Consider the following 13196-nt stretch of genomic DNA (forward strand, 5'->3'; position numbering starts at 1 on the left):
GTGTTGAAATTAACAAAAACTAAAACGTAATTAAATTAAAGATGAAATAAAATATAAATATTAGATTAAAAATTTAAACTTAAAAGAAAACCTAAATGTCAGTTAGAAAAGTTGCCACCTAAGCAAATTTAAGTTGAAATACAAAATTATTAAAACAAAAATTTAAATTAAAATAAATTCAAGCAAATATTAAAAAATAAAACTGATAAAATTACAAAAGCATAACAACATTTCTAAGTCTAAAACTAATAAAAGATAAAACAACTAAAACAACTGATTTCAGATTGCAATTCAAGTTTTGAATTGAACTGAATTGAATTTCAGATTGCCACTCTGGAGCACCATATTAAAAATAAATATGTATGTACTCATATATACTAAGACAGACAGACAGACAGACAGACAGACAGATAGATAGATAGGCTATACACACAGACATACTAATAATTAACTAATAACATTCTAATAAATAAACAGACTTACCAATTATTAGTGTTTAAATCCACTGTTGTAGAATGACAGTACAAACTCATATTTACTGCTCATTCCTCGTCCATCAGGTGGGCTTCATTGACTACATCGTGCACCCGCTATGGGAGACCTGGGCAGATCTGGTTCACCCTGATGCCCAGGAGATTCTCGATATGCTGGAGGACAACCGTGAGTGGTACCAGAGCATGATCCCTCACAGTCCCACCTCCACCCCTGAGGACAAGGGCAGTGTGGTCGGGATGGGAGCGATGGGTGGAAGTATCGCCTCAGCAGGGGAGAAATTCCAGTTCGAACTGACCTTAGAGGAGGAAGGGGAGTCTGACGTTGAGAGTCCCGTGGAGGAAGAGTTCACTTCCACCGTACAGGATTACTCCAGGACAGATCCAGAAGGCAAACATCCATCTTCGGCTCCCTGCACACAGCAAGCCAACCTGACTGCTCGCTCCCCTGGCTGCAGGACAATGTCTTTTAAGATGGGCGAGCCGCCAGACAGTGAAGATGAAGATAGAGAACTTGACCAAGAAGGGAAAAGCGTGTCTTGCCTGCGTCTGGGAACATAACACTAGTGCACTTTTTCATTTTGTTCTATTTTATTCTTTTGTACCTCTTCCTCACCACCTCCTTATCCCTCTTCATCCCATTCTTAGCTTCCTCGGGCGGAGGCGATGCAGTGCAGGAGAGCAAAGGAGAGGTAGGAAAGCTTCCAAGGGACGTTTTTTATACAGTAGTCACCTTGCACTGGAGAAAGCTCCTACTCTACGGACTGTCAAAGCATGAAGCTTTCTTAAAACATTCTCGGTCTTGTGAGTTCGGGATGCCATTCAGCTTTACTGTCAAGCGTAAAACTGCCTATGTGTTATGGACTGAGAGGAAACGTCCTCAAGTGTCTTCCTGTGACATCCCAGGTTTAAAGTTAACGAACAAGTGGAGCCGTCCGAACATGATTGATATACAGGACACTTTTTATGTGAGACGTATGTGCACTAAAATGTTTTTTTTAAAAGATGCACTGTTGACTTAAAGCTGGTCTATTATTAGCTGAACAAAAACAACCTAACCTTAACACACCAGAACATCTCAGGATTCAAAGAAACTTTCATGTAGCAAACAGCTTGAGGGTACCCACATAGTGACCGCCGTCTTCCTTGGATCACTATAAAATCTGTAGACTGAAGTCGAGCCATGATTGTGATCTTTTGTGTTTGTATGTGACGCCACCTAGTGCTTAATAGTGGAACTGGATCAACGTTTATAGGATCTACCACTCCAGCCGAACACAGTGGCTCTGTATTGTTGTTCCTTTGCACAGATTATAATCATCAGACTGTTTTAACTTAAAACCCTTCTCCCTTTAATTTGTAGGAATGCTGCTTTAATTTATGGCATGCACATGGTTTACATATGCTTCTCGTTTATTTTTCGATTCTGCTTCATCCAAAGCATGAGCGTAAGCATTATTACATTGTATGTCACAGTTTTAAAATGGCTTGTTTCTGATGTTCTAGGTAGCACTTTAGTAGATGCCAAACGTTGCTCCATCAGTAAGGGCTGGAGTCATTATTAACATACAGAAGACTAGGATTCGCCGTGATCTGCAGGGTAACCAGCATGTGTACGCACCCTGTATGTAAGTTGGTCTCTGGAAGGCTGGGCTAGCTTGGAAAACCACATTAGCTGTATAGGAAGTGATCGGGGTCCTTAAACCACATGTGTAGTTTCTCTCTCTTTCTGTGCTGGTCACACTGAAAAAGATGAGGTGTCTTAACGTCTTTACAGATGTATGATGTCTAAACAAAAGTGAACAGTTTTGTTCTAAAACGAGAGCTGTGCGCTACAAGATAACACGTAAAGCCAAAGTTAGTTTTCTGTGCCAGACCTTTATTGTGTCCTTTGGTTTTTGGTGATTGATCAGTGCTCTGCTCTTCACAGGGACATAGCCAAGGACAGTACAAGTGCCAAGCAAGCATGATCCATGCTGTACTGTAATTTCCATTTTGCCACTGGCTAATTTCCATCAATGACATTTTCTACTGTCAGTAACGTACTGATTTGAGCATTTAGTTTTCTTTTAATTCTTCATTCAAAACTGTCGATTTGTCAAGCTGAAATTTTATTTAAGAGTATTCTTGATTAATAACAGGTTTCAAGTCTTTCTGACTCAGTGTGCTCATTGTAAGTCAGATTATTTGTGTCCTTTTTATACAATGGTATGAATTTTAATATTGGATACAGTGAATTTATGTATGTAAATGGATTACAGTAAACGGGGCTTTTAATTAGTGACTATCTTAATGTCTGTCTGCTCTTTATAGCAATGTTTTGTGTGGTGAGAGAAATGCTGAGTGGCCATGCAAAGTTTCAACTGACTGTATCCACATGGCACACCTCTGTTTGGTCTTTTTCTGTCGCAGATCTGACAATCCCAACAGTACTGTTTACCACTACAACGCTGTTACTAATGATGCTGTGATTGTTTTCCTGTTCCCAATACCAATAAACTAAGAAATATTAGTAAGCTAATTAGTAAGCTCATTTGTGTTATGTGGATATCCATTTCCACCACATAAGAATTTATTTATTTATTGGTAAATTAGAAGATTAAAAATAAAAAAGATGAGTTTACGATATATACATCATAATTCTGACATATAAAGTCAAAATGTTTGTATGAAAAGTCGAAATAATGACAAAGTTATAATTATGATATAGACCTACTGTAAATGGTCAGATTTATGGCATAAAAAATTCAAATTATGACAAAAAACATAATTATGACATGAAAAGTTAGCAAAAATTACAAAATTGATAATTATGACAAAAGTCTAAATTATGACTGTTTATCTCAACATTTCTATTTGTCGTGATTTATACATTTTGATTGTCATTATTTTGACTTTGGAAGTATGTCGTTATTTCGACTTTTCATATAATTATTTCGACGTTATGCCATTGACTTGTCATAATTTCACAGTTGTGTCAATTATCTTATAATTATGACTATTTCATAATTATGACTGCGTTATGATTTCATCATACTTTTAATAGATTTTTAATCTCATAAAGATGACTTTCATCTGATAATTGACTTAGTATGTCATAGTTTAGACTTTTTCGCTTGTCATGAAAATGCAGTTAAGATTTTTTATTTTATAATTATTACTTCTTATTTCAAAATTATGACTGTTATAATTTCATTGAAATTATGAAATGTAAGAAATTATTACTTAAAAATACTGAAATGGGGATCCACAGTATTAATTTAAAACATCTAAAAAAAAAAAGCAAATGCTCTTGTTGCTTCATGTATCATTCTAGAAGACCGCTAATAAGTCGCTACGGTGACGGAGCGAACGTGTAATTGGTTAATCCACATGTCAGTCATTGTTTAGCCCCGCCCCCAGCTGGCTCCAGTCGAAAGCACGAGTACAGGTGCACACGCTGGGAACTGCATCCAAACTACAGTAAATAAACCTCCTGTTAAGGTAAGCTGGGCTTTCTTTAAGAACATCATGCCGCTTCATCTTGCATGTATTGCGAAAGAAGTCGAAATCAATGGTTTTAGTTTAAAAACAGCGTAACCTTCATTTGACATCGCTAACTGGGATGGATCATAAACAGCCTCTGCTATATAATCCATCGCTGCATGTTACAAACTAACATGTCAACTGGCTTTTGACACTCAGCACATTGTCACTGGCAGTTATGGTGAATACTGTCTCTGTGATCGATGGGACCCGAGTGAGTCTCTCACTGACCCGAATAAAAATGGAAATCAGTCCGTGTGTTAAGCGGATAGATGCTAACCGGAGCTCAACTGACTTAACCACTATCAGCCCTACAGCAGCCAGGAGTCTCGCTCTCACAGGCTGCCATTTGTTTTAAACGTCTCGATTGGACAATTAGCTCGTGAACTTAGCAGCACCTCTCATACGCAAAGGTTCCTTGATCTAATCTTGTACGTCTAGCCCGAGCCATATGTTTGAATTAAGCCTTGATGTGTGCCTGAAATGGGCTGCTCAGGTGGCCTAACAAATAACAGACTGAACAGAGCAGGAATGAAGTGGAATGAATGGGGTTGGTTTGTCTCTATATGAGAAAAGAAACAACTTGGTCTTCTATGATAAAATGGGAATATTAGAATAATCTTCTGTTATTGTTGGTGTGCTCAGTTCCTGAGCTAAGCACTGGGTTTAGCCGGCACAAAACCTTTAAAATCCCTGGCTACACTGACTTCCTAGCTCAATCCAGAAGGATACAGGGATAGTGCAGGCTACACCCTCTATTCACTTTGAATTTGTGTTGTAATTCATCAAACAGGCTGTGAATAAGAAAACAGTTGTTTTAACACATTGCCAGAAACAGTTTCTGACTGAATTGAATAGTGTACAGTTACAGTATAAGAATAATCAGCCTTGTAGTTATGTCAGTTTTCCTATCTGATTGCTTCTGCGGTGAATGTCTGGAGAATACATGGAGCAACCGTCTAAAATCTTTGTCTATTTGTTATATGTTTGTTATAACAAATAATAAATGGCTTTTCTCATCCTGAAAGTTAGTGGCATTTTAACGTATTATGCACTTATAAGAGAAAAAAAACAAATAAGAGAAGTTGCATACACACCGCATACACACATACTTAGCTGGGTATCCTCTAAAAAGATTTAGGACTGAGACTTGAACCCTTCCCATTATTAATTGACTGTCAAAAAAAATTTTTTTGAGTGATCTTCATTAAATAAAAAAAAAAAAAAATTATTTTAAAAAATAAAAAGTCCAAGGAACAAGAATACTTAAAAAAGGTTATGTACAGTACATGTAACCTGAAACATGCACTAAAGATGGGTTTTTGTTCCAAGGAGCTAGGACCTAAACCAAGATATTGAGGTTTCCGTAAATGTATAACTGAACATTTGTTTGAAGTCAAGACACAAAGTAAGCCACTGTAATTAAACCAAAGCTGTGTCCAAAATTGCATACTGTTTAGTAGGTGCTACATTTGGTGTGAAACTTGCTTCACAACTGTTAAAAATGTTCTACTGTATGAATATGAGTATGAATGAAATTTAGAACATCTGCCATGTTGTTACTGTCACCTGACCAGCATCAGTTGCAGTAGCATCAGTAGGTCATAGTAGGTCAAATACTATGAATTTGGACATACAGTCATGGCCAAAAGTTTTGGCAGTGATATAAATTTTGTGTTTTGCAAAGTTTGCTGCTTAAGCTGTTGTGGTGTTCATTCACATTGTTTCTAGATTATTGTGTAGAGTGATCAGATGCATTTAAAATAATTGCTAAAAGCTTCATTGGCCAAAAAATGAACTTTTCACAAAAAAAAAACAAATTTCCCTGTTTTTTTGATCCTGACGCAAAATGACCAGCTAACATTAATTGACTAATCATATCACCAGCACATGTGAAAGTGTGAATGAGTACAAGTCAGGTAAAATCACTACCATACTCATTAGATTGTAAGAGCAGACTGATTGCTATAAAAGGAGGGAAGAAGTGCTTCCAATCATTGTGTTCTTGTTAGCAATGGTTACCTCCAAAGAAACACGTGCAGCCCTCATCGCTTTGCATCAAAATGGCCTCACATGCAAGGAAATGGCTACAAAGAATATTGCACCTGAAAGAACCATTTACTGGATCATGAAGAACTTCAAGGAGAGAGGTTCGACTGCAGTGAAGAAGTCTTCAGGATGTCCCAGAGTGTCCAGCAAGCGCCAGGCATCTGCACGCAGAGTGAGGCCAAGATTTTTGGACAACGGCCTGGTGTCAAGAAGGGCAGCAAAGAAGCCACTTCTCTCCAAGAAAAACGTTAAGGAACAGACTGAAATTCTGCAAGAAGTACAAAGATTGGACAGCAGAAGTGTAAAGTTATTTTCTCTGATGAAGCTCCCTTCCGACTGTTTGGGACATCTGGAAAATCGATTGTTCGGAGAAGAAAAGGTGAACGCTACCATGAGTCCTGTGTTGTGCCAACAGTGAAGCATCCTGAGACCGTCCATGTGTGGGGTTGCTTTTCAACCAAGGGAGTGGGCTCTCTCATAATTCTGCCCAAAAACACTGCCATGAATAAAGAATGGTATCAAAACGTCCTGCAAGAGCCACTTCTTCCAACGATCCATGAGCAATTTGGTGATGATCCGTGCATTTTCCAGCATGATGGAACATCATGTCACACAGCAAGAGTGATAAAGAAGTAGCTCAAAGATCATTACATTTAAATTTTGGATCCGTGGCCAGGCAACTCCACGGATCTCAATCCCATAGAGAACCTGTGGTCAGCCCTCAAAAGATGCCAGAGCGAACCGCAGAGGTTATAAAGAACAAGGGTCAACACTGAAAATATTGACTCATTTTATTTTTTTGCCAATAAAAGCCTTTAAAACTTATAATATGCTTATTGTTTTTCAGTATACCATAGAAACATGTGGAAAAATAATCTACGAATACTGAAGCAGCAAACATTGCAAAACACAAAATTTGTCACTGCCAAAACTTTTGGCCATGACCGCACTACTCTTTTCTCATACTGTTTTCGACTACTATCCTATATATTATGGAAATAGGCATATTCATTCAAAAAATGGTGATTTTGCAATACTAATATATAGAGGTGTAATCACTTTTGTAATCACAAGTTAGGAAAATTAAAAAATTGGTCAAGCAACCTCAGTTGGTTAGTTGGACCACTTGAGATTAATTAACCCAAATACTGTATGTCATGTTATGGAAATAAAATGTTGACTTGAAAAGTGTTAAAGGGGTCATATGATGCGATTTCAATTTTTCCTTTCTCTTTGGAGTGTTACAAGCTCTTGGTGCATAAAGAAAATCTGTAAAGTTGCAAAGACTAAAGTCTCAAATCCAAAGAGATATTCTTTATAAAAGTTCAGAGTCAGCCACACCTACCTAAAACGGCTCGTTCTAACACGCCCCTACATATCTACCTCACTATGTGGGAAGATTTGCATAACGCCGCCCAAATGTTCACGCAAAGAAAGAAGGCGTAACTTTTATTCTCGCTGTAGTATTGTTGACGCTGCAGCTATGTCGTGAAGACGCTGTGTGCTTCGTTGTGAAAGCGAAACTACTTTGTTTGGTCTTCCAAAAGAGGACGATATCCGCTTCGTCATGCCTAGAGCTGATCTGTGCTGGTCGCTGAGGGAATACATCAACTTTCACCGTGGACGAAGCGGAATCCAGCCCGGGGTCGTCACATGTGGTTGCCGCTCATTCGTCGGATCCGCCGGGCGCGCCGTTCTCACGCTAAGCCGGGGCTTCCGCTCACGCTAGCTCGGCCTCAGCTCACTCTAGCCCGGCCTCAGCTCACTCTAGCCCGGCCTCAGCTCACTCTAGCCCGGGGCTTCCGCTCACGCTAGCCCGGCCTCAGCTCACTCTATTTATGGAGGACTGTTTACTGATCCTGGGAGAGTAACGTTAACGTTAACGACTAAAATGCCGGCAGTTCTGACTCACGTAAGTATGTTTTCATTTAAAGGATTTGCCACTGATGATTCAAACGCGAGTTTTGGGCAGTAGAGAAGTACTTGCTGTTTGTCATTTCTCTGATCACAAATGCAGACAGAGTTTTATGTTTATGCGGCGCGATGCAATGCAACGCAACGCGTAAAAAGACAGTATAAGTCGTTATAATCAGTAATTATGTCCCCACTGGATGCAACAAATGCCTCGTTTATAATGGGTTTTAATGTTTTTGTCTCGTCGCTCCGGCCGGGACACGGCATCAACAGTATGTGAGGGGCGTAACATTTCCGTCTCACGCTTGAGGTATTCAGCCAATCACAACGCACTGGATAGCTGGCCAATCACAGCACCCCTCGCTTTTTCAGACCGATGAGCTTTGTAAAAATCGACGCGTTTCAAAAAGGCGGGGCATAGAGGAGAAACAATAATGTACAGTATGTGGAAAATAATGTGTTTTTTTAACTTTAAACTGCATAAACACATTTCATTACACCAAATACACAAAATAATGTTCTTTTTAGCAGCATCATATGACCCCTTTAAAGTTGGCATGAAAAGCACCCTATCTATTTTCTAAATGCATGTTATAGATCTTATTGTGAAGAATCATCCGTGCATGTGTAAAAAAAAAATGTAAATGTTATGACCTGTAATGTTTCATCACAATATCATAAGCGGACCTTCCGGTGAAAACGTCAGACTTCTCTCTGGTGTCATATGCAGGACTTCTCCAATAATTTAATCTGTCTAAATCCTGTCCCTGCAAGCTCATGTTCATCTGAATGCACTTTTGAGTGCAACACCCACATCTCCATACCCAGTCAACAACCAGTGCTAGTCCTTGCCCTACATTTTGCCATAATCCATTACGCTTGAAAGTACATCACAATATGGAAGAAAAGATCTATCGCTACTTCTGTTTCATCACAACTTTAACACAGTATGCAAATAGAATAGCAATTCTATAAATCACCTTGGCACTGAATCTCTTTTATTGTTGCAGATGGCCTCAGCAAATGATGCTCGATATGGACAAAAAGAGTCTACGGATCAGAACTTTGACTACATGTTTAAGATCCTGATCATTGGTAACAGCAGTGTTGGCAAAACCAGCTTCCTGTTCCGCTATGCCGATGACTCCTTCACACCCGCTTTCGTCAGCACTGTTGGCATAGACTTCAAAGTGAAGACCATCTACCGGAACGACAAGAGGATAAAGCTCCAAATATGGGTGAGAAGTTTATCAAATTATCATTTTCAGGTTTAATTTCTGCTAGAATCTTGAGTTTTGTGTTAGAGCAATGTTTCATTGATTTTGATTAAGGAGTTTTTTATTGATAGAACCATCAAGACATTTTCACTCCAACTACTGTATATTTCAGGACACTGCTGGGCAGGAAAGGTACAGGACCATCACCACAGCGTACTATCGTGGAGCAATGGGCTTCATTCTGATGTATGACATCACCAACGAGGATTCCTTTAATGCCGTTCAGGACTGGTATGATAGTGCTTATTTTTGTCTGTGGCTCATAAAATTGATATGCAAAGATGTGACCCAGTTTCTGTCAAAACGCAGGGTGTCCTGAGAGAATGCACTATATATTTGCAGCACCCAGGTGCAATGTGATATGATTCCAGCGATAAGTAATTTTCCCACGTTGAACACGAAATTGCTACACAACATGACACAATCACAACATTCAACATCAGTCTCATCGGTCAAAAGTCAACATGAAATTAATCTTCACCTTATTTTCTGAATGCATGTACTGTTCTTACTGTGAACAGTTCTTCTTTTTATATGTTGATTTTTTGACCTAATTTTGGTAATCAAAATTTCACAAATCAATATTAGAATGAAAATGATAGACTTCTCCAATCATTTAGTCCTACTAAAACCCACCTCTCCACAATCAGCTGCAAGCTTGCATTCATCTGCCTCCACTGAGCAACGTCCACATCTAAAAATCCACTGAACAACTGATGGATAGAACCAAGTCCCTATTCTACTTTTTTGTTCTTTTTTGATAATTAGTTACACTCAGACGTACATCACAATATGAAAGAAAAGATCTGTTTCATCGAGACCTGTATATATTGCTATGTGGAGTGGATCTTTGGACCAATAAGATTTCAGGATGGGCAGGGATAACTGGCACAATATCACAGAAATAAAACCAAATGACAATAAACTGCTACTGCTGCCACTTTTAGTTGTTACAGCTGGTTAGGGCAAAGACTCAGATTTATATGGAAGTAATTTTATATATATATATATATATATACAGAGTGGTTGCTTCAGAGAGAGGAAGACAGCTGTCTGAACAGCTAGGTGGGTTTTCCACTAGAATGTCCTTCATATGCAGGATGTTTTCTTGCAGCCCTTAGTTTAATTGGAATATAATAGTGCCTTTTACTTTTGACTGTCACAGGCTTTATGTTTTTTGAGGCCAGTGCCAAGGACAACATTAACGTGAAGCAGACATTTGAGCGACTGGTGGACATAATCTGTGAGAGGATGGCTGAGAACCTGGAGTCGGCGGATCCGTCCATCACTGGACACAAGCAGGGCCATCAGCTCAATGAGCAGCCGCAGCGCTCCCACAAAGACTGTGCTTGCTAAGGGTCGCTCTCAACCTCTCCACCATTCCCCGCAGATTGAACAATGGACCGCTCTATGAAAGAAGGCTTTGGTAAGAGAAGAGCTGATGGGATGTGGCTGAGAGCCTGTCCTTTGTGTCACTTTTGTGAGGTTGACATCAGCACATTTTTATTTCTCTTATATTGGTATTGGTAACCAATGCTCCTCTCATCTCTTAATAATTTGACAGCATCTTTAGACATAGTACTTTTTGACTTTGGGGTCAAATTAATTCCAACGTGAAATTGGGTGAATCACATTTTGTTTTGGTACAATATCTGCTAAAACATTCTTCTAAACGTTCATGAGCATTTCCTCTGTGTGTTTTGGGTTTCATCAAGGTCAAATTCACACAGATATCCTCAATGTATTGCCAAGAGATATTTTATTCTTTTTTTTAAACAAACCAATACACAGTTGGGACCAGATTGTTGTGTGGAATCCATCAGCGTAGCGGCTCATCCCAAGATAGAACGTTTGAATGAATCCTAAGATTGAATTGTTCATAAGTTCTGCTTCACTCTTTTATTTTAAAAAAAAATGAAAGTGAAAACAAAATGCACACTAATTCATTTGCTCCCTGTTATTTTTTTAAATAACAGCAGGTGTATTTTGTAAAACATATTATATAAGCAAAAGTGATAATAGATGTAATTAGGAAAATATAATTATGACGTGCTTAATTGCTTTTTGTTTTTGTAATACGAAGGAATTAATGAATTTAAATTTATTTTTCAGTTGCATGTTCTTCTTTTACTCCGGTTCCTACATACTAGTGGACTCATACTCCTCATTTTACCATAAAGAAAGCTTGTGAGTGTCTGTGTGCATGTTAGTATGTCATCCTAGTATATTGTAGATATTTTGTTTTACATGCATAGATGAGGATTACTGTCATTCTGCAGGCTATAACACAATAAAAGCTTTAATGAAAAGAGAACCTTCAAAGAATAAAAGCTAATGGGTTTCTGGACAACACTATTTTGAGTAGACAGTAATATTAAAACAAACAAAATGCATTGCGATTTGCTTAAAGTTCTCATTTAGGCATAGGAAACAAATACTGCAAAGATATTAATTAGATGCCTGGTTGAATATGCACCATTGATTGATCACTTGTGTCAGTTAAATCACTAGAGTATTAACATATGTTAGTGCACACAATAATGTTAATTATGTTATGTGTTAATTTAACGCTTTATTTATTGCTTGTTTATTTACATGCATTTTTATTGGTGTATGTGTTCTGCATTAGATTAAGAGGGCTACTGCTATACGTATAGAACAGGCTGGACATCTGAAATGTCTCACTTTTATAAATCACAGAGTTGTAAATGCAAAAGGGGATGAATGTTTGAAAACCTCATGTTTGTATAAGTACTATGTGTTGATTTTCCTCTATGCAATTTAGAAGCTTTGTTATACCAAATAGTCACTGGATATTCAGGGATACGGTTTTGTAAGGTGTGTAATTGACCATTTATACCCTCCATTTATATCCTGTCCTAGCCTAAACAAATGGCAAGCCACTGGGATCTACTTTCTTTATACAGAGAAATTTGTCACATTAGTATGCTTTGTATGCAGAGTGATCACTGTTAAAAGTTTTTTTTTTTTTTTTGTATTTTGGCAGTTTGAGTTTTGTTTGTTTCTCTTGTAAATTGTACAGTAGTTCTTCAGTTCCCACTCTATTACTTATGCCATTTTAAAAAATAACAAAATAAAAAATTACAAATAGGTTTTAAGTGATGTTCATCTTGTATTCTGTATTTCACCTTGGTAGATAATGGTAAGAATAAACCACTGTATTAGCAACTGATATAAACTGGACACTCATTGTCATGAGGTTTTTTTTTTTTTGTAATTTTTTTTATTTATTTTTTTGAGAATCAAGTCACCACATGCATCTGTTTATTGAGTTAAATAAAAAGCTGTTTGAAATCTTTTGTGGCTTATTGCTGTCATTGGGAATGACCTCTGACCTCAGCTGAGATGTAATCAGGGCTGCTACTGGTCAAAATAAAATTAAATGTAGTTATACTAACATAACCTTAAAGGAATGGTTCACCAAAAAAATGAAAATTTGCTGAAAATTTATTCACCTTCAAGGCCACGGGATGGAATATTTTACTGGAGAAAGCATTATTATGGATTATGGACTGGAAAGGTAAAATGCCTGATGGATTTGTTTCTTGGAAACAGATTTTATCATTTATAATTATAATTTAATCATTTATAATAATTTATAATTAATTTAATAATGATAATTTAGTAGACGCTTTTATCCAAAGCGATTTACAGTGCATTCAGGCTATACATTTTTTACCAGTATATGTGTGTTCCCTGGGAATTGAACCCACAACCTTTTGCACTGTTAACGCAATGCTCTACCACTGAGCTACAGGAAGGATTTTCACTTTACAAGACATAGATGTGTGCATTACTGTAGGTGTGGGCTATTGTGTTTTATGTTTTATTGTGTATTATGTTTTTATCAGCTGTTTGGACTCTCATTTTGATGGTGGGGGGGGGGGGGTTAGAACAAAAAAAGTTCAGCTCCCCTGGC

General features: G+C 37.8%; 2 protein-coding genes across 4 annotated transcripts in view; both read left to right on the forward strand.

Moving 5' to 3' along the window:
* Positions 1-3004, forward strand: part of LOC107680260 (cAMP-specific 3',5'-cyclic phosphodiesterase 4C-like) — a 41229-nt gene extending 38225 nt beyond the window's left edge. For all 3 annotated transcript variants that reach the window (XM_016476076.1, XM_016476077.1, XM_016476078.1), the window contains one exon: positions 561-3004. In XM_016476076.1, coding sequence (XP_016331562.1) covers positions 561-1052 — 492 coding nt within the window. In that variant the 3' untranslated portion in view covers positions 1053-3004. The remainder of the gene's footprint in view (positions 1-560) is intronic.
* An 877-nt stretch (positions 3005-3881) lies between these two features.
* On the forward strand, positions 3882-11161 carry LOC107680217 (ras-related protein Rab-3A-like). The gene is made up of 6 exons (XM_016476015.1): positions 3882-3974; positions 8990-9217; positions 9369-9487; positions 10025-10036; positions 10278-10321; positions 10422-11161. The coding sequence occupies exons 2-6, from the start codon at positions 8990-8992 to the stop codon at positions 10610-10612; spliced, it is 594 nt and encodes a 197-aa protein (XP_016331501.1). The 5' UTR covers positions 3882-3974; the 3' UTR covers positions 10613-11161.
* The last annotated feature ends 2035 nt before the right edge of the window (positions 11162-13196 follow it).

This window comes from Sinocyclocheilus anshuiensis, unplaced genomic scaffold, assembly GCF_001515605.1.
Source record: "Sinocyclocheilus anshuiensis isolate Anshui unplaced genomic scaffold, SAMN03320099.WGS_v1.1 scaffold821, whole genome shotgun sequence".
NCBI classification, from domain to species: Eukaryota; Metazoa; Chordata; class Actinopteri; order Cypriniformes; family Cyprinidae; genus Sinocyclocheilus; species Sinocyclocheilus anshuiensis.